At 57.2% G+C, this 21,412-nt stretch overlaps 2 protein-coding genes across 4 annotated transcripts in view; one reads left to right on the top strand and one right to left on the bottom strand.

Annotated features, from left to right (window-relative positions):
- Nucleotides 1–21,412, bottom strand: part of RPL38 (ribosomal protein L38) — a 314,431-nt gene that overhangs the window by 249,494 nt on the left and 43,525 nt on the right. The window lies entirely within an intron of this gene.
- Nucleotides 1–21,412, top strand: part of SLC39A11 (solute carrier family 39 member 11) — a 98,409-nt gene that overhangs the window by 74,826 nt on the left and 2,171 nt on the right. For all 3 annotated transcript variants that reach the window (XM_063352079.1, XM_063352080.1, XM_063352081.1), the window contains exon 8: nt 20,135–20,233. In XM_063352079.1, coding sequence (XP_063208149.1) covers nt 20,135–20,233 — 99 coding nt within the window. The remainder of the gene's footprint in view (nt 1–20,134; nt 20,234–21,412) is intronic.

Genomic DNA, 21,412 nt, shown 5'->3' with positions numbered 1-21,412 from the left:
CGTGGGCTGGCACCGGTTGCGCTGCCCTGGGTGCTCCGATGGCAGCCGACACCATCCGGGCTTGTGGGGAGAAAAGCGGGATACACCAGCTCTAGACACCACGTTTCTCTAACCTTTTGAAATAAAAGGCTCTTCAAAAAGTCTGCAGAGGCTCTAGAGATGCTTGAACAAAAGGACTTTTTCTTTTTTCATCAGCTGCTCGGTAGAAGCTAAGAAGCCAGAAGCAGCTGGTTCTTTCTGTGCATTTACAACGGCATTAATCATGTTAGATGAAAGGTGGGGTCTGTACCGTGAAAATACCAATGCAAATTTAGTCAGCTGCAAAAGGAGACAAAATAACTTCATTGCCACCGATCTGTCTGTCACTGTCATCTGCGGGCAGCCCAGAAAGCGCTCGGTGTAGCCGCTCCGCTGTGAAGCCGTTAGGAAATACCTAGGAGTAAAAATTTTAGGTGGCTAATTTGTGATACGTAGGCTTAAAAAGTAGCACTGGAATTATGCTTGAGGTGAGCCAACGTGAGAAACAGAGCTGAGGGGAAATTGCTCCTTGGCCAACCTCAGCCCTTGGGGGACACGACAGTTGTGATCCGCCCCCCGTGTCCGTTATTTTGAAATAGCCTTTTAACGAAGCAGCTGCATGACTCGGTTTACCTCCTCCCTTCTGCTTCCCCCCCTGGGCTGTGACTAACCGCGTTAGTGCCGAGCTGCCTCTCAGGAAGCCTTATTTGTTCAAACCTCGAATTGCGCAAAAGTATTTGTGAACGCTCTGAGGCGCTGGGAGCCCGAGCTAAAGATGCAGGCGCCCGGGGATGCTTCGCAACGGCTGGCAGACGTTCCCAGGGCTGGCTGTCACTTCTCCACGCTACCAGAGGACCTTCCTCGCTGCCTTGTGCTCGCTGGATAACGCTTCCTCGCCTGGGGCAGCGCTGCCCGGTTGCGTTGCTCCCGGAGCGGGGAAGGCTCGGCGGGAGCCCAAATTCATTCCAGCTCCCTGCGGGGCCCTGGTGAGACACAGCCATGCTGGATCCCCAAGGGCTGTTTTCGAAGCCATGGGCTTTGGAAATAAAGCAGTGTGTTTGCAGAGAGACAGCTGGGAAAGAAGGGGAGAGCACCAGTTGCTCGGCAAACCGCGGTGGTGACGGCTGGGGGTTGCGGGGAGCCTGGAGCACCAGAGCATCTCAAGGGTGGGTGCTGCAACAGGGTCCCTGCCTGCCCCGGCCGGCCGTCACCGTCCCAAGGGCTTTGCTTTTTTCACGTAGCGCAGCAATGCTCCCCAGCTTCGTTTGGATGAGGGTTAGCACCCTGTTCCCGATACAGGGATCCCTGCAAGGTATGGGATGGTTTAGTGACGGGTTTTTGGCAGCGGTAGGTTGATGGTTGGACTGGCTGATCTGAAGGGTCCGTTCCAACCCAGACAATTCTATGATTCTGTGAAATCCCGCGAGGCTTTTCCTCGGCTGAGGGCTCTCCCGCCATGGCAGGATGGGTGCTGCGGGGCTCCTGCCCTGGCTGTGTGTTCGGGGCTGTGCCGGTGCGGAGCTCAGCCGTGGCAGAGCATGGCGAGGGACCGTTTTCGGGTTTTAAAGCGCCGCAGGGCCGGGCATGCTGCAGAGACGGGGCTGGCTGGCAGCTGCGGTGGCCAGTAAGGACCAGCACAGGCGGCGTGAGCAGAGCTCTGCAGGCAGAGACCCGCAGCTGATGGTCCGAGTCACTGGGACACTTCGGGGTTTAGCTAAAACCCAAAAAAGGATGGTTAGGAAGCAGGGTGGAATTCTTGCCTTTTAAAAGACCGAGTGCTTCGTGTGTGCTGGCTTCACCTCTGCCATTGCCTGACTCTCTGCGCTCTGGTGGGGTCCAGCCTCTTCCCTCTGTCCTTGCAGGATCCCTCCATCCCCCCCAGCTCCCCGGAGCATCTGGGTGCTGCCAGGCCCCTGCCCGCTCTCCTCCGCGTTTCTTTGCTGCCACCGGGTGTGCAGGCTCCGTTCCTGCGATCGCGCTCCTCCGTGGCTCCTCTCTGCCTGGGCCAGGGCTTGCTCTGGGGTTCCAGCCCCTCGCCTGGCCAGTTGTTTCATTTATGGCTTGTGGTGTGGGGGGAACACGCTTTATTTGTCCTCTCTGGGGATGCTGGTGAAATGCGGTCCCGTGCCCGAGGGAAGTGGGGTCTCAGTGGCAGGGCTGGATCTTCGCTTTCGTGCGCAGGTGGGTATCGGTGCTCCTTTGGCTGGGCCAGGGTTAGCGGGGCAGCACACTCGAGCCTTTCTTGGAAAGGTGATGTGGCTTTTGTGGCAGTTTAGAGAGGGCTTAGGATGAGCTAATGTCTGCTTTCGGGGTATTTCCCATGGAGGGCTGAGCTGCTGCTTGTCCTCAGGCAGGAGCATCCCTCCCTCCCTGCTGCGAAGCATCCCTCCCTCCATCCCTCCCTGCTGCGGAGTATCCCTCCCTCCATCCCTCCCTGCTGCGGAGTATCCCTCCCTCCCTCCATCCCTCCCTGCTGCGGAGTATCCCTCCCTCCCTCCATCCCTCCCTGCTGCGGAGTATCCCTCCCTCCATCCTTCCTTGCTGCGGAGTATCCCTCCCTCCCTCCATCCCTCCCTGCTGCGGAGTATCCCTCCCTCCCTCCATCCCTCCCTGCTGCGGAGTATCCCTCCCTCCCTCCATCCCTCCCTGCTGCGGAGTATCCCTCCCTCCCTCCATCCCTCCCTGCTGTGGAGTATCCCTCCCTCCCTCCATCCCTCCCTGCTGCGGAGTATCCCTCCCTCCCTCCCTGCTGCAGGACCGTGGTTTGCCTGCCCAGTTCCTCACAAGGATAAAAACATGGGAAAGTCCCACAGGCTGGAAATAGCGGCTCAGGACAAAGCCGCTGCGGTGACAGAAGAGGAGCGAAACGCAGAGCGAGACCCAGAGCCCTTGCAGAGGAGCAGTGCCCATTGTGGGGCGTGCGGCGAGCCCCGGGAGGGGAGAAGGTCCCCTCCAGATGTGAGCAGGGAGGCATGAGCCGCTCCTGGCTGCCTTCCAGGCAGGAAGGTAAAGAGAAGGGCAGCCATGTCTTAAAAAAGCTGTTTTACCTCCCCCTCTTTGCACACTGCAGCGTGGGGGGAGGAAACCCTCTCCACCTTGTGTGGCTGATTTAACGGGAACCAGATGGGGCTGGAGCTGCCGAGATCAAGACGGGCTTGAATTTGCGCTTCCCTCCCCGCCCCCGCCAGCTCCCCTGCCCTCACCATCCCTCTCGTGGCACCTCTGCGGTTTGGTTCAGGCTTCGTCCCCATCATGGGACAGAGGGGACGGTGACCCCGTGGTGCCTGGCTGCATCCCTGGGCAGCCTGCAGGGACACAGCATCCTCTGAGGATGCGGATCCAGGGGGGATGGGGGTCCCCGGGGACCGGGGCCGCTGTCTGTCCTCATGCCACGCAGCACGGGGGCCACGGGACCAGGGCGTGCTGCGGCGGTGGCTCGGTAAGAAGGTGGCCTTTGTCACAGCGTCAGGCTCAGGCCGGTCACAAGGGGTGGTATGCACCAGAAAATAAAATATATTAAAAAAAAAAAGAAAAAAGATAATTTGAACCACGGCAGCGTTTTCAGGTCCTGGGTAATTGGTGAGGTCTAAGTTTGGCAGAGGGATCATTTAATTTTGATTTCGGCCAGTGCTGCGAGCCGTCCCCAGCCCGAGCTCCTGCCCAGGCGCCCGCAGCCCGGCAGCTTTGCCGTGGGATTCCGCCGGCACCGGGCGAACCGTGCTGAGATGACGGGTGACCCGTGCCTCGTCGGAAAAAGCATTCTTCTCCTTTGCCGTACGTTTGCTGTCCTTCTTTCACTAAATACCTCCCTGTGCCATGGTTTGAATGGCCGAGCCCGGTGCCCCATCCCCACATTTCTGTTATATTCTGCGTTTTCGGTGCTGGCTGGTCTCGGTGCTGGCTGCTCCAGGCCCCTTCCCCATGCTCCTGACTTGGCTGGGGCAGAGCCACTTCCCTACTTCTCCCATCAAAAATACGAGGTGAGTTAGGACAGCGTGGACCTGACTCTTACAGCGAATAACTTGTCTGATTGCAGTAAGAAATATCTGCAAGTCCGACTCGAACTGAAAAGACAGAATAAAACAGGGGTGGGATTTTTCTGTACTCTTCCTCCCCAAAAGCATGTAGTGCGTTTTTATTTTTAAATTTATCCCCGTTACAGGGTTAGAAAGCTCGTGTCCCTGCTGCTGGCCGGGGAAGCAGAGGTGTCGGGGATGTCCATGCTCTGGGCTCGCAGTCCAAAACCGGCCGTTTCCGCAGAGCAAGAGCCACAGCCGAGCTGTCCCCACCTCCATCCCCATCCCTGGCTGCTGCTCCTCTCCCGCCTGACACTAGGTGGTAACATCCATGTTCCAATCAGCCTGGGCTGGGCAGATGTGGGGCTGGTTCGTGGTCTCCCGTCGCTGTAGGGTGAGTCCCGGAGGGAACGGGGCTCCCAAAGGTGGCCGTTTCGCTGGCAAAACGCCTGGTGGAGGGCGGCTCTTTCAGGTGCGCCGAGAATGTTCGGACAAGTGAAACCGATGCCGAGCTCAATGCTGTAAATGACTTGGAGCAGATGATACACGTAAGGGACTGTAAGTTTAAAAAATAAAGTTAAGTGTTTTGTTAAGCCATAGGTGGTCTGGGCACCGTGTCCTCCTAGGATGCCGCGGGTGCAAATGATTGAGAGAGGTTAGAAGCGGTGCGGGAGGCGTTTTGGCAAACCTCTGCCTTAGGATGAAGCCGGGTACATTTAGCTGTGGGGGGGGTCAGCTGCTGCCTCTGGTTTAAAGCAGAGGGAGTTGGGGGGCTCTGCTCACAGGGACGATGGCAGCTCACGGAGACGATGGCGGCTTTCCCTGCGCGGCTGGGGAGCGATTCTTGGCGTTCACCCGGATCCCCGCGAGCAGCTGCAGCGGTCGGAGGGTGAGCGGGCGGCAGGGGAACCCCCCGGCACTCGGGCAGGGAGAGGTGTCACCCCGGCAGCACCCTCTTTTCCTGGGCACAGCGCTGCCGGGGCTGGGACCCTCCTGGGAGAGGTGGACCCCCCCTGCAGCACTGCCTCCACCTCTGGGGCCACCAACAGCAGAAGGACACGGAGCTGTTGGAGCGAGGCCAGAGGAGGCCCCGGAGATGCTGGGAGGGCTGGAGCCCCTCTGCTGTGGGGACAGGCTGAGAGAGCTGGGGGGGTTCAGCCTGGAGAAGAGAAGGCTCCGCGGAGACCTTCCAGCCCCTTCCAGTCCCTAAAGGGGCTCCAGGAAAGCTGGGGAGGGACTCTGGAGCAGGGAGGGGAGCCATGGGATGAGGGGGAATGGTTTTAAACTGAAAGAGGGGAGATTGAGATGAGATCTGGGGAAGGAATTCTTGGCTGTGAGGGCGGTGAGCCCCTGGCCCAGGTTGCCCAGAGAAGCTGTGGCTGCCCCATCCCTGGAGGGGTTCAAGGCCAGGTTGGACGGGGCTTGGAGCAACCTGGGCTGGTGGGAGGTGTCCCTGCCCAGGGCAGGGGGTGCCACTGGGTGGGCTTTAAGGTCCCTTCCCACCCAAACCATTCCGTGATTCTGTGACCTGCACACGGTGAGCCCTTCTCACCTAAACCCCAAGCTCCTCAGGGCAGGGACTGATTCCTTCTCCCCTTCGTCAGCAGCCGAATCCCACCGTAGAGTTTGTTGCATTCCCTTCTGCCAGCTGCAGGTGATGCTGGCCGCGGGTGCAAGGAAGGGGAAAAGTGCACGTTTTTGGGGGTGTAAAGTTTAACTTGGGCTTGCCCTTCCCCAGCGCAGCTTTTTTGGTGCCGAGGGACCATCCCATGGTGGCACCGGAGCTCCCCCCCAGCAGCCCACCTTCCCCGCTATCTCCCGAATGAAAGCTCCCATTTAGGGCAGCTGCTGAGCGGGTGCGAGTGTGGAAGTGATGTAAACAGATATTTTTTTGATTTTTTTTTTTTAATTTTTTCTCCCCCGATGATGATGGTGGTGTTTCCTCCACCACAGCACAATGGTTCCCATTCATCGGCCCTTTTGCTGGGAATGCTGGCCTTGTTTTGATCTGTTGTGCCCACAGATTGTTTCCTGTCCAGCTTTGGTAAAACAGACAGAAAAGAGGCTTCGAGTTGACAGGCAGACTTTGACTATGGCTTGGAAAATATTATTTCATGGGACAGCCTGTGCCTCCCACGCTGTGTCTCTCAGGCCGGGGGAGGTGGGGGAGAAGAGAAAAAAGGAAAGAAAAAAGAAAGGAAAGAAAGAAGAAAGAAAGGAAAGAAAGAAGAAAGAAAGGAAAGAAAGAAGAAAGAAAGGAAAGAAAGAAAGAAGAAAGAAAGGAAAGAAAGAAGAAAGGAAAGAAAAAGGAAGGAAAGAAAAAGGAAGGAAAGAAAAAGGAAGGAAAGAAAGAAAGAAAAAGGAAAGAAAGAAAGAAAAAGAAAGGAAAGGAAAAGGAAAGGAAAAGGAAAGGAAAGAAAAAAGGAAAGAAAGAAAGAAAAAGGAAAGAAAGAAAGAGAAAGGAAAGAAAAAGGAAAGAAAAAAGGAAAGGAAAAAAGGAAAGGAAAAAAGGAAGGAAAAAAAAGGAAAGGAGAAAAAAGGAAGGAAAAAAAAGGAAAGGAGAAAAAAGGAAGGAAAAAAAGGAAAGGAGAAAAAAGGAAAGGAAAAAAAGGAAAGGAAAAAAAAGGAAAGGAAAAAAAAAAGGAAAGGAAAAAAAAGGAAAGGAAAAAAAAAGGAAAGGAAAAAAAAGGGAAGGAAAAAAAAAAGCTTGATTAATGTATGGAGATTGAAACCAGGCAAAAATTTTATACTGTGTTTTCTTTGAATGAATGGAAATCATTGTGGTCTGAGAGACAGCAGAAGACACGCTGGGTTTTTTCCCCTCCTTACGCACACACATGGAATCTCTGCCTCTCGCTTGTGACTAGAGCCACAGCGGAGCGAATAAAGGGGTTGCTGCCGGGGTAGGATCGAAATTGGGGGGGGGGGGGGGGGAAGTGGGGGGCGAATCCTGCCCTCTTCATCAGCGCAGGGCTGTGCACGCACACACCGAATGGAACCCCCCCAACACGTTGATGGGAGGCGAGGTGGGGCCGGACGGGGATTTCCACCTTTCCCCCGGCATCCCAGACAAATTCGGCTCCTGCCTGCAGCGCAAAGCCCGCTTACAAAACAAAACTGTTGGAAGATGCTTATTAAGCACCTTTTAATTAGCCTGGCCTGCAGGCAGATGTTTATTACTAAGCCAGAGTTAACGAGCCGGGTAGGTTTCTCCAGGGCTTTTCTTTTGAGAGCGGTGGGGATGGTACCAAGGTGCGTTTTCACCACGGCTGGTGCTCTGGAGAAGAAAGTGGTCTCGGAAAGGTTTGGTGGGCCACCAAACAGGACTGTGGCTCCTCAGCTGCTGCGTTTCTTGTCGTGGCTAATGAACCTCAGCAGAAGAGATGGAGAGGAGGCTCCTGCCGGCGGTGGCGGCATCTTCCCAGCAGAAGCCTCGGATGTCCCAGCCCCCATGTGCGAATGTGCACGTTGGCTTTAAGAGAAGAAATGCACAATTTAGGTCTTGGCGCTGGATGAAATGAAGCCGTGGGGATGTTGGGAAAGCAGTTTCCTCCATCACCCACCAGGAGAACCAGGGCTTGTGTTTGGCAGGGAGGGGACGGACGCCCTGCGCTCGCCCTGCTGCGGCGACACAGCTGATGGATGCGTGCTCCTTCTGCCAAAGCCTTCTGATTCTCTCTTGGCCCATCAGAAAATGATGTTTTATGGAAAAGAGGTATTACAGCTGCTCTGGGCCAGTAGGAAAAGGAAGCAGGTGCGTGGGTATCCAGGTGAGGTGGGCTCAAATTGCTTCCCCCCCGGAGATGTTTGCGGGGCTGTGCTGGATCCGGCAGCGCCTCTGCCTGTGCTTCCCCCTCACGAGGCCTTTCCCGGCATCTCTGTCCCCTTGGATGGAGCTTCCCGGTTCCTGTTTGTCACCTGAGCAGATGCTGCAGGATGGCTTTGGTGTTCTTGGTTTGCAGAGCAGGTGAGATCTGTTGGAGGATGGCCATGGCCGGCGGAGGAAGGTGGCCTCCCTTCCCACTCCTTATCCTCCACGGGCAGACTTACACCGCTGACAGACAGAAGCCAGACTGATCACGATGTCTTGGCTTCATCCTGTATCCAAGAAAAATTATCTGCGTGAATAAAGCAATCATCGTGACAGCAAACACGACGGCGTGTCCAGCCTCTCCCGGAGCAGCTCCGCAGCTCCCGATGGCTCCTGGCACCTTTGCGTGGCCGCGTCTGCGGGACGGGCAGAAAAACCGCCGTGGGAAAGCCGTGTGGCCTCCGGTGTTTTCCTTGAGCTGCCTTCAAAGCTACCAGATGTTTTCCGCACCAGGAAAACATCCATTCTCCTGCAGCGCCTGGGTAGTCTGTGGTCCTGCAGATGGACCTGCTTCCCGTTTTGGTGCGATGCTGGTTAACTGGGGTTAACCAGTTAAACCTGGGGTCTTACGGTGCTTTGCTGCCCAGTCCCTGATGCAGAGAGATGCGGGCAGGGAGCAGAGTACAATGTTTTCCCCTCCTGGGATGAGGAGCAGAGTACAAATGTTTTTCTGGTCCTTAAGCGTGGTAGCTCGGTTTGCTCACAGCGATCCAGAACGCTGGAGACTGAGTTCAGGGTGAATTTAAATCCCTGGGGGAGACTTCCCCAGTGCAAACCAGGGACCCCAGCAAGGACCGTCGCCTGCCTGCAGCACTGCGGGTCCCCTGGGCGATGGACCCGGTGGGAAGGTCCTTGTGTCCCACCATTGAGCAGAGCCGGGGGAGCCGAGCTGAGCCCTCCTGGCAAAGGAAGCCCATCTCGGATCCGCGGCTGCCTCAGGCAGGGCTCCAGCCGGGAAAGCAGCTCCTCGGTAGTTCTTGGCAGCGAACCGCGTCTTGAATGGTTTATCTTGGCCTCGCAATGCTGGTCCTGCCTCCTGCCAGGCTGCAGAGGTCGGGATGGGTCCGTCCCCCCCCCCCATCCCCGTGCAGCGGTGCCAGGGGGATGCTTTTTAGAGGATGCTTTTTTCATTCTCTGAGTCTGGCAGACGGGCGTTTGCCTGGCCGGGGGCGGGGGGGTTCCATTGCAGGGCTGTGTTTAGGGGCAGCAGCTTGGTCAGAGGCCGCTCTCGGTGGACGATGCTGTGGGGGAGCACATGGAGGCACTGGGAATCACGGAGCAGAGCCGTGCACCAGCTGCCAGGGCCCTGAGAGGAGCCGGGCAGGGGGTGAGGGAGATGGGGAGCATCTTCCAAAAGCAGCCAGACTGCAGGAGGTGGAGGTCTTCTAGCGAAAACAGGTGCTTTGTGCTCTCCTGAAATTCAGAAACCCAAATTCAAGGTGCTTGAAGTCAGTGCCTCAGCAGGGGAGACCTGCCTGAAGTGACGGAGCCGGGCTGAGCAGAACCCCTCGGGCTCTGTGGCTTGTGTCTGCATGTTGGAGGCTCCTTCGCCACCTTGGTGCCGGCAGGTTTGGTGGCAACACCCATTCTTCTTCCCTTGCCCATCCCTTACCCGAAATGGGCTGGTTGAAAGCCCCTGGCAGCCCGGTCTCCGCTGGGTCCAGGCTCTTGGGGCTGGATGGGTGCTGCAGCCTCACGTATTGCCCCGGGCTGGAGGAGGAGAAGACCTCCCAAGACAGCAGGGAGGTCTCCGAAGCCTGGCTGGAAGCCGGGCTGCTGGCTGCGAATCCCTTTGCTGGCTGCTCGCATTTACATCACCGTTTGTGTAAATAGTCTCCCCTCCTCTTCTCTCTCACTTCTTCCTTCTCCCTTACTCGAGTGTCTAGACCGAGAAGGGTTTTTGGTTGATTCGTAATGCTTAGGAGAGACAGCTGGCCTCCCAAACAACATCTGGCTGGGTGGAAAGTCTGTGTAACGCTTGCTTTCTTCTCTGTCTGTGGTGGTCACTGCGTCTGCAGATAGAGCCCGAGGGACAGGCGATGCCCGGAGCAGCTCCGATGTGGAGCTCTTCGGCTTCTCTTCCCTCTGCCAAAGGGCTTTGCAGGGACCTGCCTAGCCTTTTCTCTGGCTGTGCTGTTGGCCAACTGAATGGTTTCTGTGGCTGGGTGCTGCAATGGCCAAAGCCACCCTTAGTGGCCTTGCAAGAGAAGGCTTCAGCTCTGCGTTTGCAAGAGCCCGTGAGCAGCAGCTGGTGAACACTCTGTGATGCTTCCATGGGGCCATGTTCATCCCGCGCCCCGTGGTGGAGGTGAGGCACTCACGGTTTTCAAGGCAACCGCGTTGGGTGTCTGCATCATGCCCTGGTGTTTTGCAGGAGAGCGGCTGGGGAGGCTCCCAGTGCCGGGCAGGATCCCGGAGGGGTCCCGGCTCTCTGCGGTGGTCCAGGCTGTGCGGGATGCTCCGGCCGGAGGATGGATAAGGATTCCGTAGAGGATGGGTTAGTCGGGAGGGGAGCTGCGGCTGGCGGGGCCAGGCTGTGTGAGCTCCTGCCCTTGAACCTTGAACCCATGGGACAAAGCATCGGGCGCTGCTCCCTCCCCGGCCCCAAAAGCCAAAACCTGGCAATGAGGTGTTCTCCAGGACCTCACCCCAAAGGCCTCTCCTGCCCCAGCTTTGATCGACAAAGTGCACGTGTCCGGTTCCTGTTCACCTTAAAATAAAAGCAAGAGGGCATAGAAAAAAGCAGAGAAAGAAAAAAGCCATTATCCCTGTTTATCTTATCAAGATAACGCCAAACAAGGCTCACTTTGAACACCGGGTTCGGTCTTTGCAGCCCCAGTGGCCTGTTCCTCTCTTTAGCCGCCTGGTTTAAAAATAAATCCTCCGAGGAGGGGAAGCAATTTGAATGAAGACATTGTTACTGTACACGATGCGATAATGGGGCCTTTTATAGCTACAGCTGTTAGTAAATTGTTTAGTTCCAGGTTTTCCGTCGGCATAAAGGAGCCGCTCTGGTGCTTTCACGCTCTCCCCCGGCGCGTTTCAACAGCGATGCTGCAGGAGAGGGAAGAGGAGAAACCATTTCAGTGCTTTTAATTTTGCTCTTTGCGAATGATCCCCATCAGGATGCGAACGTGGATGCGCAGGAATCGTCTGGGGGCCGCTCTGTGGAGCCCTGCCCCGGCAGCGAGCTCATTCCGGAGGGAATGAGTGGGATGCTGAGCTCCATCACCCTGTTACTGCAGGCACCTGAGAGAGGACGACTGAAATATATATATATATATATTTATCTGTATGTATAGTTGGGCTTTGATTCCCTTCAGGTTCTTTTCACTCCCTAGCAATGAAGAAGAATACTGTCTTTATTAACTGCGCTCATCCTTCTTCCCTTGCTCCAGGCTTTTGTTCTCTCTAAGCCATCGGTGGCTGCCTGGCTCTGGAGGACAAGACAAAAAAAAAAACCTTAAAAATTCCTCCCCCCCGCCAACCATTCCCCTGCCCCCAGCGTGTTATTTGCGCTGAGATTTCTGTGGCATAGAAAATTATTTTACGTGTGGGACGTGCTTATGATTTGAAGATTCGTACAAAGGGGAGAGGGTTGGCGTGTTCGCATGAAGCTATAAACATTAATTGGCAGGTATTATTGGGAATTTTTATAGGTGGGCCCTAATCCCAGCCCTGCTTTTAGACCACCCAGCTTCTGTGTGTGCATTAATTTTTTTAAAAAATATTTTAATAGCCTTTATAAGGTTCTGTATCTCCCTCCAGCTCTAGCCCTACCCGAGATCAATGCAGCCACATCGTTAAATCCTGCTTTAGTTATGGGCATGCCTAGATGCATATGTAAAAATTTAGATTTTCTGCAGCCTGACGCTGTTTAAAATAGAGTTAACGAGGTCTCGCATGAGGGTCATCTTAAGGTATTTAAAAATAGGTACTTCTGATTTGTAGGGTCTTAACCGAAGCGAAGGGATGGTTGGAGTTGGAAGGTGCTGCCTGCGGCTCCTCCATGGCTGCCGGGGAAGGATGGTCTTGGCTTTTGCTCAAAAATAGAGACTTCTGTCCAAGCCATCACTCTCGGGAGCCGGCTGTGACGAGGTGCGAGCTCTTGCCATCCCAGCGGACTGGTTTTTGTGGTCGTCGCTGTTCTGCTTGTAAGAGTTTGGTGGGATTTCCAACGTGTCTGGGAGCCGGGTGTCTGCAGGACTCGGGGTGGCCCCTCACGACGCCGAGCTTTTCTCCAAACATGCTTCTGAAAAAGGAAGGATGCGGTGAATAACAGCAAGGGCACGTGTCCTGCAGCTCTGCGTGCTGCTTTTTAATGCTGCCTACCTGTCTTTATCTTGGGAACGGGGAAACTGAGGCAGGTCCCTGCTGGACGGGCAGAGGGGAGCCCATCGCAGGGGCTGAGCATCTCCTGGGGCTCACCGGCGCGGGGGCATCCTCCCATCATGGGCCGGGTGTCACCTCCCCGTCCGGCTGGGCAGAGCTGGGGACCGGCTCCCGGGACCCGATTTGAGATGCTGAGAATGGGAAGCGATGCTTTCGTTCTTTTCAAGTATCTGTTAACATTTTAGCTGATGGAAAACTCTCTGCGCAATGGATTCTGCTTTTCGTTACGTGCCGCGAGAGCAAGTGGCAGCACGAGGGCAATCGCCCGCGGTTTGCACCTCCGGCAAAGGGGGTTTTGCAGGGAGCGAGGCTGGGGCTCGGTCCCGTCTCCTGCTCGTTTTGCAGGTACCAGCCTTGGAGAGATGGAGCCGGATGAGGCTCGGCTGACGCTGGCCGGATCCTGCGCTCGCAGGTCGCGGTCACGCTCTTACCCGGTAGCGGGAGAAAGCACCGAGGCTCACCCAGCGTTTCCTGCCCAGCTCAGGACACGACGAAAGAGAGAAGAGAGCAGGAATGCGCGGAGCGCACGAAACCTGGCTTTGTGCTTCCCACATCGGGGGAGATGTGAACTTTTACCCTGTGTGTGAGTCTGACTCATAAATCAAACAGTTACATAAATAACCAGGCAGATAAGAACAAAGATTTGAAAACCCCAGAGGAATAAATAGCCCTGAGACAGTGGGACCCCTCCGTGCGATCCGGCGGTAGATGCACGCCTGCCACGGCAGAGCCACGGCTGCGGGCCAGCCTGGCACCGCCACGGTCTCCAGCACTTATTGCCCGCCTGGTTTTGAACTTGCTCTTGCCGGCAGCCGCTCATGGGGGTGTCCAGACCCGTGTCCTTTCAGCTGAGCCCTTCTGCCTTCGCTGGGGATAGGGAGGAGACGCTGCAGCCCCACGGGGCGTCTGAGCCCGGGCTGGCAGTGCCTGGTACCCAGAGCGAAGTCCCTTGTTTGCACCATGTGTCTCGCAGGATGCTCTTGCACCTGTGGCCAGCTGCCTTTGAGGCTTGCCCACCTTCGTGCGCCACTCCCTGGTTTCCTCAGCCAATTAAGCTGTAATGATAATGCCCTGGTGGTTCATGCGGGAAGGGTTCGGAAGGTCCGTCCTCCCGGGGAGCGCAGGAGGATGCAGCGAGGAGGATGCGCAGGAGGATGCAGGGGATGCAGGGGGCAGCTGAGCTTTGTGTTTGAAGTGGGGCTGGGGAGGGGAGGTCGGAAGGAGCCCAAGAGCTCGTGTGGGTCTGGCAAAAACACGGGTACCGCGGGCAGGACGCAGAGCACGGCGACACGCAGCACTTTGGGCGAAAGGAAAAATAAAAGTCCCGCGTGTTTTAGCAAAGTGATGTAACCCACCGATGGAACCAGCAGGGGCACGTGAATGCGTTGGGGTGCTTCATGCCCAGACCCATCCCCATCGCCTGGGGCCGCGGGATGCGGCCGGCTGGGTGGCACGGGGGCTTCCCCCTCCTGCCCACCCAGAGCTGAGGTTTGCCGGGGCGGGGGGAGGTGGGTGGCAGCCCCCTCCTGGGCTGGCCTGGTGCCGGCGGGGGTTTGTGTTGGGAAAGCCAGAGAATTTCTAGCTCTTCAGCTAAAGTTCACGTCCCGGCTGCTGCAGTCGGAGGGGAGAGCAGGTTTTATGACTTTGAACTTAGCTTACGCGCCTTTGGGATAAATTAAGGGTAAAATTTCCTAAAATTGTAAATGTTTAGTGCGTGCGGATGCAGAGCGGGGTGTGCTTAAGGCTGGCGGAGGGCCAGGCCAGCAGATGTGACACAGCCCAGGCCACATGCTGCCGACGAGCCCAGCCGTTGAATGGGAAGCGGGAGGGAAGGGCTGGGAAGAGACATGGAAGTGGCTACCGAGGAGCAGCGCCGAAAGGGCCCAGCAGCGGGGGAGCAGGCGTTGCTTCCATTGGGATGCACCCACCATGCGTGGCTCCAACAGAGACCCCGCATGAGCTTCTCTGTTCCCGGGAGCAGGCTGTGTAACCGCTCAGACCCGTGTCCGTGTCTTGCGCTTTTGCGGTTCTCACAGGAGGTGGGTGTCCACGCGACTGTCCGGCTCGTTCCTGCCTCCTGATCTCTGCAGCTCTTCCCCCAAATTCTTTCCTGCCATTTCTCCTCTTCCCGTTGCTTCGTCTTAGCCGTACTGGCTGACTTCGGTGCCGTTTAGAGAGCACCTCGCTCGTGGCACGCTTTGGGTGGAGGCTCTGCCGTCAACTTCCAAATGAAAACAGGGTGCCTATTTTTTTCAGATTTCATTCAGATATAACTTCCAACCTGGCCGTATGTCTGTGTAACTGGGAAATCATGCAGTGGTTACTAGTCTGGTTGTCTCTTTGTCGGTAGGGAGGAGAGCTGAGGGCTGTCAGGCTCAAGGCGTCATGCGATGGGCAGCACACGCTGCATCCCCTGCCCGGGATGGGACCACACGCTGCGTCCCCTGCCCGGGATGGGACCACACGCTGCGTCCCTTGCTTGGGATGGGACCACATGCTGCGTCCCTTGCTTGGGATGGGACCACACGCTGCGTCCTCTGCCCGGGATGGGACCACACGCTGCATCCCTTGCTTGGGATGGGAGCACACACTGCATCCCCTGCCCGGGATGGGACCACACGATGCATCCCTTGCTTGGGATGGGACCACACGCTGCATCCCCTGCTTGGGATGGGAGCACACGCTGCATCCCCTGCCCGGGATGGGAGCACACGCTGCATCCCCTGCCCGGGATGGGAGCACACGCTGCATCCCTTGCTTGGGATGGGACCACACGCTGCGTCCCCTGCCCAGGACGGGACCACACGCTGCATCCCCTGCTTGGGATGGGAGCACACGCTGCATCCCCTGCCCGGGATGGGAGCACACGCTGCATCCCTTGCTTGGGATGGGACCACACGCTGCATCCCTTGCTTGGGATGGGACCACACGCTGCGTCCCCTGCCCAGGACGGGACCACACGCTGCATCCCCTGCTTGGGATGGGAGCACACGCTGCGTCCCCTGCCCGGGATGGGAGCACACGCTGCATCCCTTGCTTGGGATGGGAGCACACGCTGCGTCCCCTGCCCCGGGACAGGTTCCCACGTTGCTCTGTGCATTTCCGTGTCCCCGTGGGTAACGGGGCTGGCGGCTGCACTGAGGAGGAGGAGGCACGGTAGGTTTGTATCCACTTCTTTTTCTTTAATGGTTTTGAGTGTTTGTGATGAAACATACTGCGTTATCAAAGGACAAATCTGCGTCAGTAACATCCTCCCACCTGCTTTTGTAGATTTGGCCTTTAAAAATGTTGCCGGGAGCCCCGTGCACCTGCGGATGGGTCTGGCTATTCCTGAGGACTGGAGCGTGGGCCGGTGGCTGTCGGGGATGATGGGGGGGACCGCGGCCACCCTTCTCTCCCCCCGCAGCTCTCCGTCTGCCTCCTCGCGTGAGAGCCTCCGGTATGCCGGGGCAGAGCGTGCCGGCAGCGGTGTCGAACAGGTAGGGCAGGTCTGGGGAAACGCTGAGGGCCCTGCGCTCGCCGCAGAGCTCCTTCCCACCTGCGAGCCCTGATCAAACACCTCGACGGGCGGCCCGAGTGGGAGCCATGATGTAATCTTGGGAACCCAAAACAATCGGCCCTTTCATGGCAAGACGATAACAATCAAAACAGTATGTAAGGGCCTGCCATGCAAGAATACACATGCACATTATACACTGGAGGGAATTGAAAGCCGTAGTGAAAAGGGGCTTGTTAAGAATATGTAGCCTGCTTTCATAATCAGTTTGTAAAAGAATAGGCCCTTGAAAACAAGGGTTTAGGCTTATAGAAGGCTTTCTGTGCCTTGACCTTGCAAATATGCAGAGATGCCAACTTTTTTTTGAAAGTGAACTTGGAGTCTCCCAGCGTGGTGCCATTGCAGTTGGCAGGCGAGCTGGGGGTAGGAGGTCCAGCCCCGGTACATCCCTGGGGGATGTAGAGTCTTTCCCTCTCACCATGACGAGCTGGTCCTCGGTGGTGCTCTGCCAGGATGCCACGGTTTTACCTTTTCTTCCTTAAAACTGTAGCGCTGGGCTCTGATGCAGGAGAGGATGAGCCAACGCAAGGGCAGACCCATCCCAGCGTCGCTGGCTCTCTGCGGAGCTCATGTGTAGACAGCGCGTGTCCTTGTGGTGTTTCTGTTCCCAGATCGAGAAGGTTATGGAGGACATCCCTGTCCTCACCGTCGTTTTACAGATGGGGAAGTTGAGGCAGAGAGCTGGGGACAAGGTAACCTGGCCAACGCGTGTTGGCTCTTTGATCCTCGATGCTTCCAAGGACACCTGAGTCCACTGTGCCCAGGCACAGAGACACACAAGCGACATTCCCACGTTGGCCAGGGTGCTGGTGGCAGAGCCGCTAGCGGGACACACGCGTCCCCAGGCAGAATCTGGTGTGGTTTCCACTGGGCTGCTCTCTCTTTACATCAACGCCCATTTGTAGGCTGGGGCTGAGCCACTGGTTATCCTCCTTGTCTGCGACGTGTCTTCTAGCTGGACACGGGTCACCCATCAGACCAGGTGGGACGCGCTTCTAACACCTCTCTGTCATTTATCCCCCACCTTCCTCGCTTTACAGACCCTAATGTCTCTAAAGATTTCATTCTGATGATTGTCCCTCTGCCTACGTTGGCTCATCTCCCCGTTGTCATCTCCTCTGTGTCCCGTAGCCCATCGTGGGCTCCTGGAGCGTCGGCTCCCCTGGGCCAGACTGCTCCGGTCTGTCTTTGTGCATCTGTTTTACAATGTGCTTTTTTGCAGTCGGGGGAAGCTTTCCAAGAATCCCCACCTATTTCCGTAATAAGGACGCCTTTGTTTTCCTCGTACACAATGCAGCTTTGATTCAGTTGCTTTCTCACCAGCCCTGTTGCCGTCAGCTCGACACGGGAGCTCCGGAGAAGGTGTGAGGTGTGCAGGGCTCGGTGGCGAAGGGGGAGAGGAATGTCCCGTTGGGATGGTTTTGTTTCACAGCTGGGGCATCGGAGGTAAACGTGCTTTGCCTTCGCACCCGGACGTCTCCCGAGAGGCTGCGCTGGGCAAACAGAGGTGGCCCCTGCCCGGCGAGTGGAGGTACCCTCCGTGCAGCGAACCAAGGCAAAGCAAATAGGAAGGCTTATGTGTTCCTGGCCTCCGCAGTGTCACGGCGTTGTCCTCATCCTGATGAGATTAGTGGCCCCGGGAAAGGCTCAAAAGGCCCCAAACTCCAAGAATTGTTCAGGCAGAGCTGCGGCGGGAGGAAGCGTTGAAGGACGGAGTGGCGCTGGGGCTGGGGGATGGATGAGCAGAAGACCTTTGTGGGGACATGGAAGGACCGGAGTTCCAGGAGGTGACCGGGGGCACACGTAGCTGTCTCCCTGCCGAGGGCTGGGGGCAGTGGCTGGCCTGGCCCTGGCAGGTCCCTGTTGGTGTTGGAGCACGCCGTGACCCATTGCACGCCGTGGCACATTGCTCGCCGTGGTGTGTGGACGCTGGGGCACGTGGCATGTTCCTCCCTGCAGCCCGTTGCTTGCCGTGCTGGCCGAGCCGGCTGCAGCCCCGTCCCCGGCACGAGTCAGACCCACTGGGCATCTGGCGCTGCCCCACGGTGGCCCAGGCTATAGGGCTGGGACCGGTTCTTGCCTTTAGGGAGCCCCGATGGGTTCTGCTAGGGGTGCGCGGGGGAGAGAGGGGAGGAGGAGAGCCGGGGCAAACCCACCCGCCTGGGCTTCTCCTGACGGATCTTTCCCTGGGATAACATCCCTCCTGCCCCTTGGGCTGCTGCGGGGCACGGGGTCAGCGCGGGGTTCCCCCCTCCCGGCGGGACCGGGGGCGAGAGGGGGGCTCACCGCCCTTGCCGTACAGACCCCTCCATTCACACCTCCCTCTCCCACCCCATTAATTTGTTGTGGTCGGGGCCAGTAATAGCTGCTTTGTGCGAAGGCAAGGGAAGGAGGGGGGAAAGAAAAAAACCCAACCCAGCGCACAGACAGCGGCTCCAGTGTTTTCTAAAAGGGATGTTTTTCCCCCTCCGTTCTCTCTCTCTTTCCCTTGAATAATGTTTTTGATTGTAATAGCCTGTCCTGGTTAGGGAAACCCACAGCCTCTCCCCCTTCCCCTCCCCTCTCTGTAAACCCTAGTAGAAGTTTAAACAACCCGGAGAGATTTTTCTCACCAGTCTTATTTTACTAATAGGAAACAAGTGTTTAAAGGAGCGAAGGGAGCTTTCAGCTGCTGGCAAAGGAATAAGTGACCTTGTGGAGAGGCGCCGGGGTCCGGCTCGGAGCCGGGGGCAGGTCGCAGCCCAGCACCTTGCTGCTCTGAGCCCCCCGGGGACGGTCACGCTCTCGGTGTCCCCCCAGGGACGGGCCACAACCGGCTCCACCAACACACACCAGCGAAGCCACAAAATGCTCCAACTGGGGAACAAATGACAGTTCGCTCTCACGTTCCCTCAGCCTAAGGAGCCCCCGCCATAAAAAACGAGCCCCGTTTGGTTTGGTGCTTGCGACATTTCTGTTCCTTGGAGGAAGAGAAGGAGAAAAACCCCATATCCCAATTTCTTGGTTTTCACCAAAAAATCCTGAGATGAAAGGGCTCCTGGGGCGGCGGGGAAGAACCGTTCCCAAGGCTGGAGCGAATCCCGGCTGAGGATGGGTGACGGCATGGGGTGCCGGGAGCAGCGGTTGCTGGTCCCGCGTGGAAGATCCAACGAAACCCTCCCGCTGCAAAGCCAGCATTCGCCACCGCCAGCTGTTGGCGGAGCTATTTCCATTTTGGATAAGCTCTGGGCGACGTGGGGGTCCCGCCTTGGGGCGGCTGCGGGGGGAGGCTCGGGCAGGAGCGCAGGGGGGGCGCGGGGTGCTCCGAAGGTGGGTGCTGACACGGGCGTTGGGTCTAAGCATGGGAGGGGAGAGGGTGGGCGAGGAGAAACCTCACCTGATTCCCTGCCCTGGAGCATCCCTTCACACCTCCCAGGGCTGTCCCGCGGCTGTCGGCTCTAAGAGCTGCGTTTTGTGCCGCTGGGGACGTGGGGCTTTGCTTGGGGGGGTTCAAGGTCGCCGTGTCTGCCTGCTGAACCCCCTTCACCGGGCGTTTTGTCTCTCGTGCCTGGAGAAACGCTCCTCGCCGCCGCTGCCGCCTCCTGCGCTGCTTCACCCATGGACGCACGGGCTCTGGAAGTCCGAGTGCCGCCTTCCCATGGGATGCCAGAGGGGGAAAAAAGAGAGAAAGGAAGTGAAATCCTGTGGCTGTAATCCACTTCTGAGGAGCCCGCGGCTGTAAGGCCCCTGCAGGGGGCTTTGGGTGGCTATGGTTATGGTGGTTATGGTTAAGGACGGTGTTGCGGAGACCTGGGGCAGGTTACAGGAGAGGGACCGGCCGTATCGGGGGCTGCGTTGGGGCAAAGCCCCCCCAGGAGGGAGGAACCATCCTCTGGGGGACCTTCAGCCCGGCACTGCCCCACACCCTGGGGTCCAGGGATGCTGCGGCTCCCGGGACGCCTCCGGTTGGAAGCACCTCGTGGGGCCTCCCGGGACGGGGACAGGTCTCTCCTCCTCCACCTGCTCTCCGTCGCTCCCAGGGCTGGTGCTGCAGCTGATTAAATGCCGTGGAGCTCTTTGAAGATGAAGTTCGCCGTGTTCGCGTTAAATATTAGCACAACTAGCCCCAGGGCTAGCTGCACTTCCATTCCAAAGGCATATCTTCATTAACGTCGGTTTGGTTCTTTCCTAGCTCCCAGCAGCCTACCCCAGATTGTGCTTTGCACCTAATATATATATATATTTTTTTTTTTATGTACATATATTTATATACACACACATTGTGTTTTTTTGTGTGGGTAGGAATTTAGCAATCGGGATTGGGATTCAGAATTTCCCGGAGGGCCTGGCCGTCAGCCTGCCTTTGCGCGGCGCTGGATTTTCGACGTGGAAAGCGTTCTGGTAAGCCGAGCTCCTCTCTGCCCGCGGGAACGAGAGCCCGTCGCCGGCCGCTCCTGGCGAGAGGGTGCCCAGAGATTCCCTCCCCGTCTCCGTTCGCGTTGCTCCGTCATCGAGCTGCCCTTGGGATGCCTCGGCGGGTCCCGGTGGGCGAGCTTGTGGCAAGCTCCCGCATCCTGCCCTAAACAGGGCGGGTTTGGGGGTTTTTTTGAATTTTTATGTTGTTTCTTTTTTTTTGCCTCTCACTTCACTCCGGGCTGGGTTTCAAATCGGCTTTTTTCTTTTTTTTCTTTCTTTTCTTTTTTTTTTTTCTTTTCCCTTTTCCCCCTGAGGTGAAAAAGCCAAGGGCATGAACTCTGCGAGCGCGGGGCTGCGTTCCTGCCCGTGCACGTGTGCCGGGCCGGGTGATGGATGGGAGGGCGGGGGGGCGGCGTGGAAACCGCTCCCGCCACAGCTTTGTTTTCTTTTCCACCCACCCACCTCCCAGTCAGTAAGAGCAGCCGGTGCCGGGACTTGCACCGGGATCGCTGCTGCCGGGAAGGGAGTTCCCATGGTCCGGGAAGTTAAAACAATCCTAGAGGGGAGGAAAACGAGGGGGAAGAGCAGAATTTCATCCTGGTTGAGGCTGGGGCCAGATGTGCTCTTTGGGATTGAGCCGTGCTGGTTGGAAATGTTTACAGAATCATGGAACAGTTTGGGTTGGAAGGGGCACTTAAAGGTCATCTCGTCCAACCCCCTGCAATGAGCGGGGACGTCTTCAAGTAGATCAGGTTGCTCAAAGCCCTGTCCAACCTGGCCTGGGATGCGTCAAGGTCATTATGACAAGGTAGATGGGGCGTCTCCCACTTCTCTGGGCAACCTGGGCCAGTGTCACCATCCTCATTGTAAAATATTTCTTCCTTATATCTAGCCTAAATGTTTCCTCTCTGACCCATCCCTGCCCACGAGCTGGATCCCCAAATCCCGCAGAGCTCTTGGGGGCAGAAATCGGATGGTGCCTTAATTCCCTTCCTGGAAAAATCGTCTAGGTTGGGTGAAACCACCTTCATTGCCCATTTAAAATAATCCAGGTGGCTCGGCTTGGTGTGGCTGGGTGGCCAACCTCCTCCTGGAGACGGTGGCGTTATGGAGGAGGGGGGGGATGGGGAGCTGCAGAGCCTCGGCAGCCCCCCGGGAGGGCTG

This window comes from Chroicocephalus ridibundus, chromosome 14, assembly GCF_963924245.1.
Source record: "Chroicocephalus ridibundus chromosome 14, bChrRid1.1, whole genome shotgun sequence".
Classification (NCBI taxonomy): Eukaryota; Metazoa; Chordata; class Aves; order Charadriiformes; family Laridae; genus Chroicocephalus; species Chroicocephalus ridibundus.
This window is presented reverse-complemented; position numbering and strand designations above follow the sequence as displayed.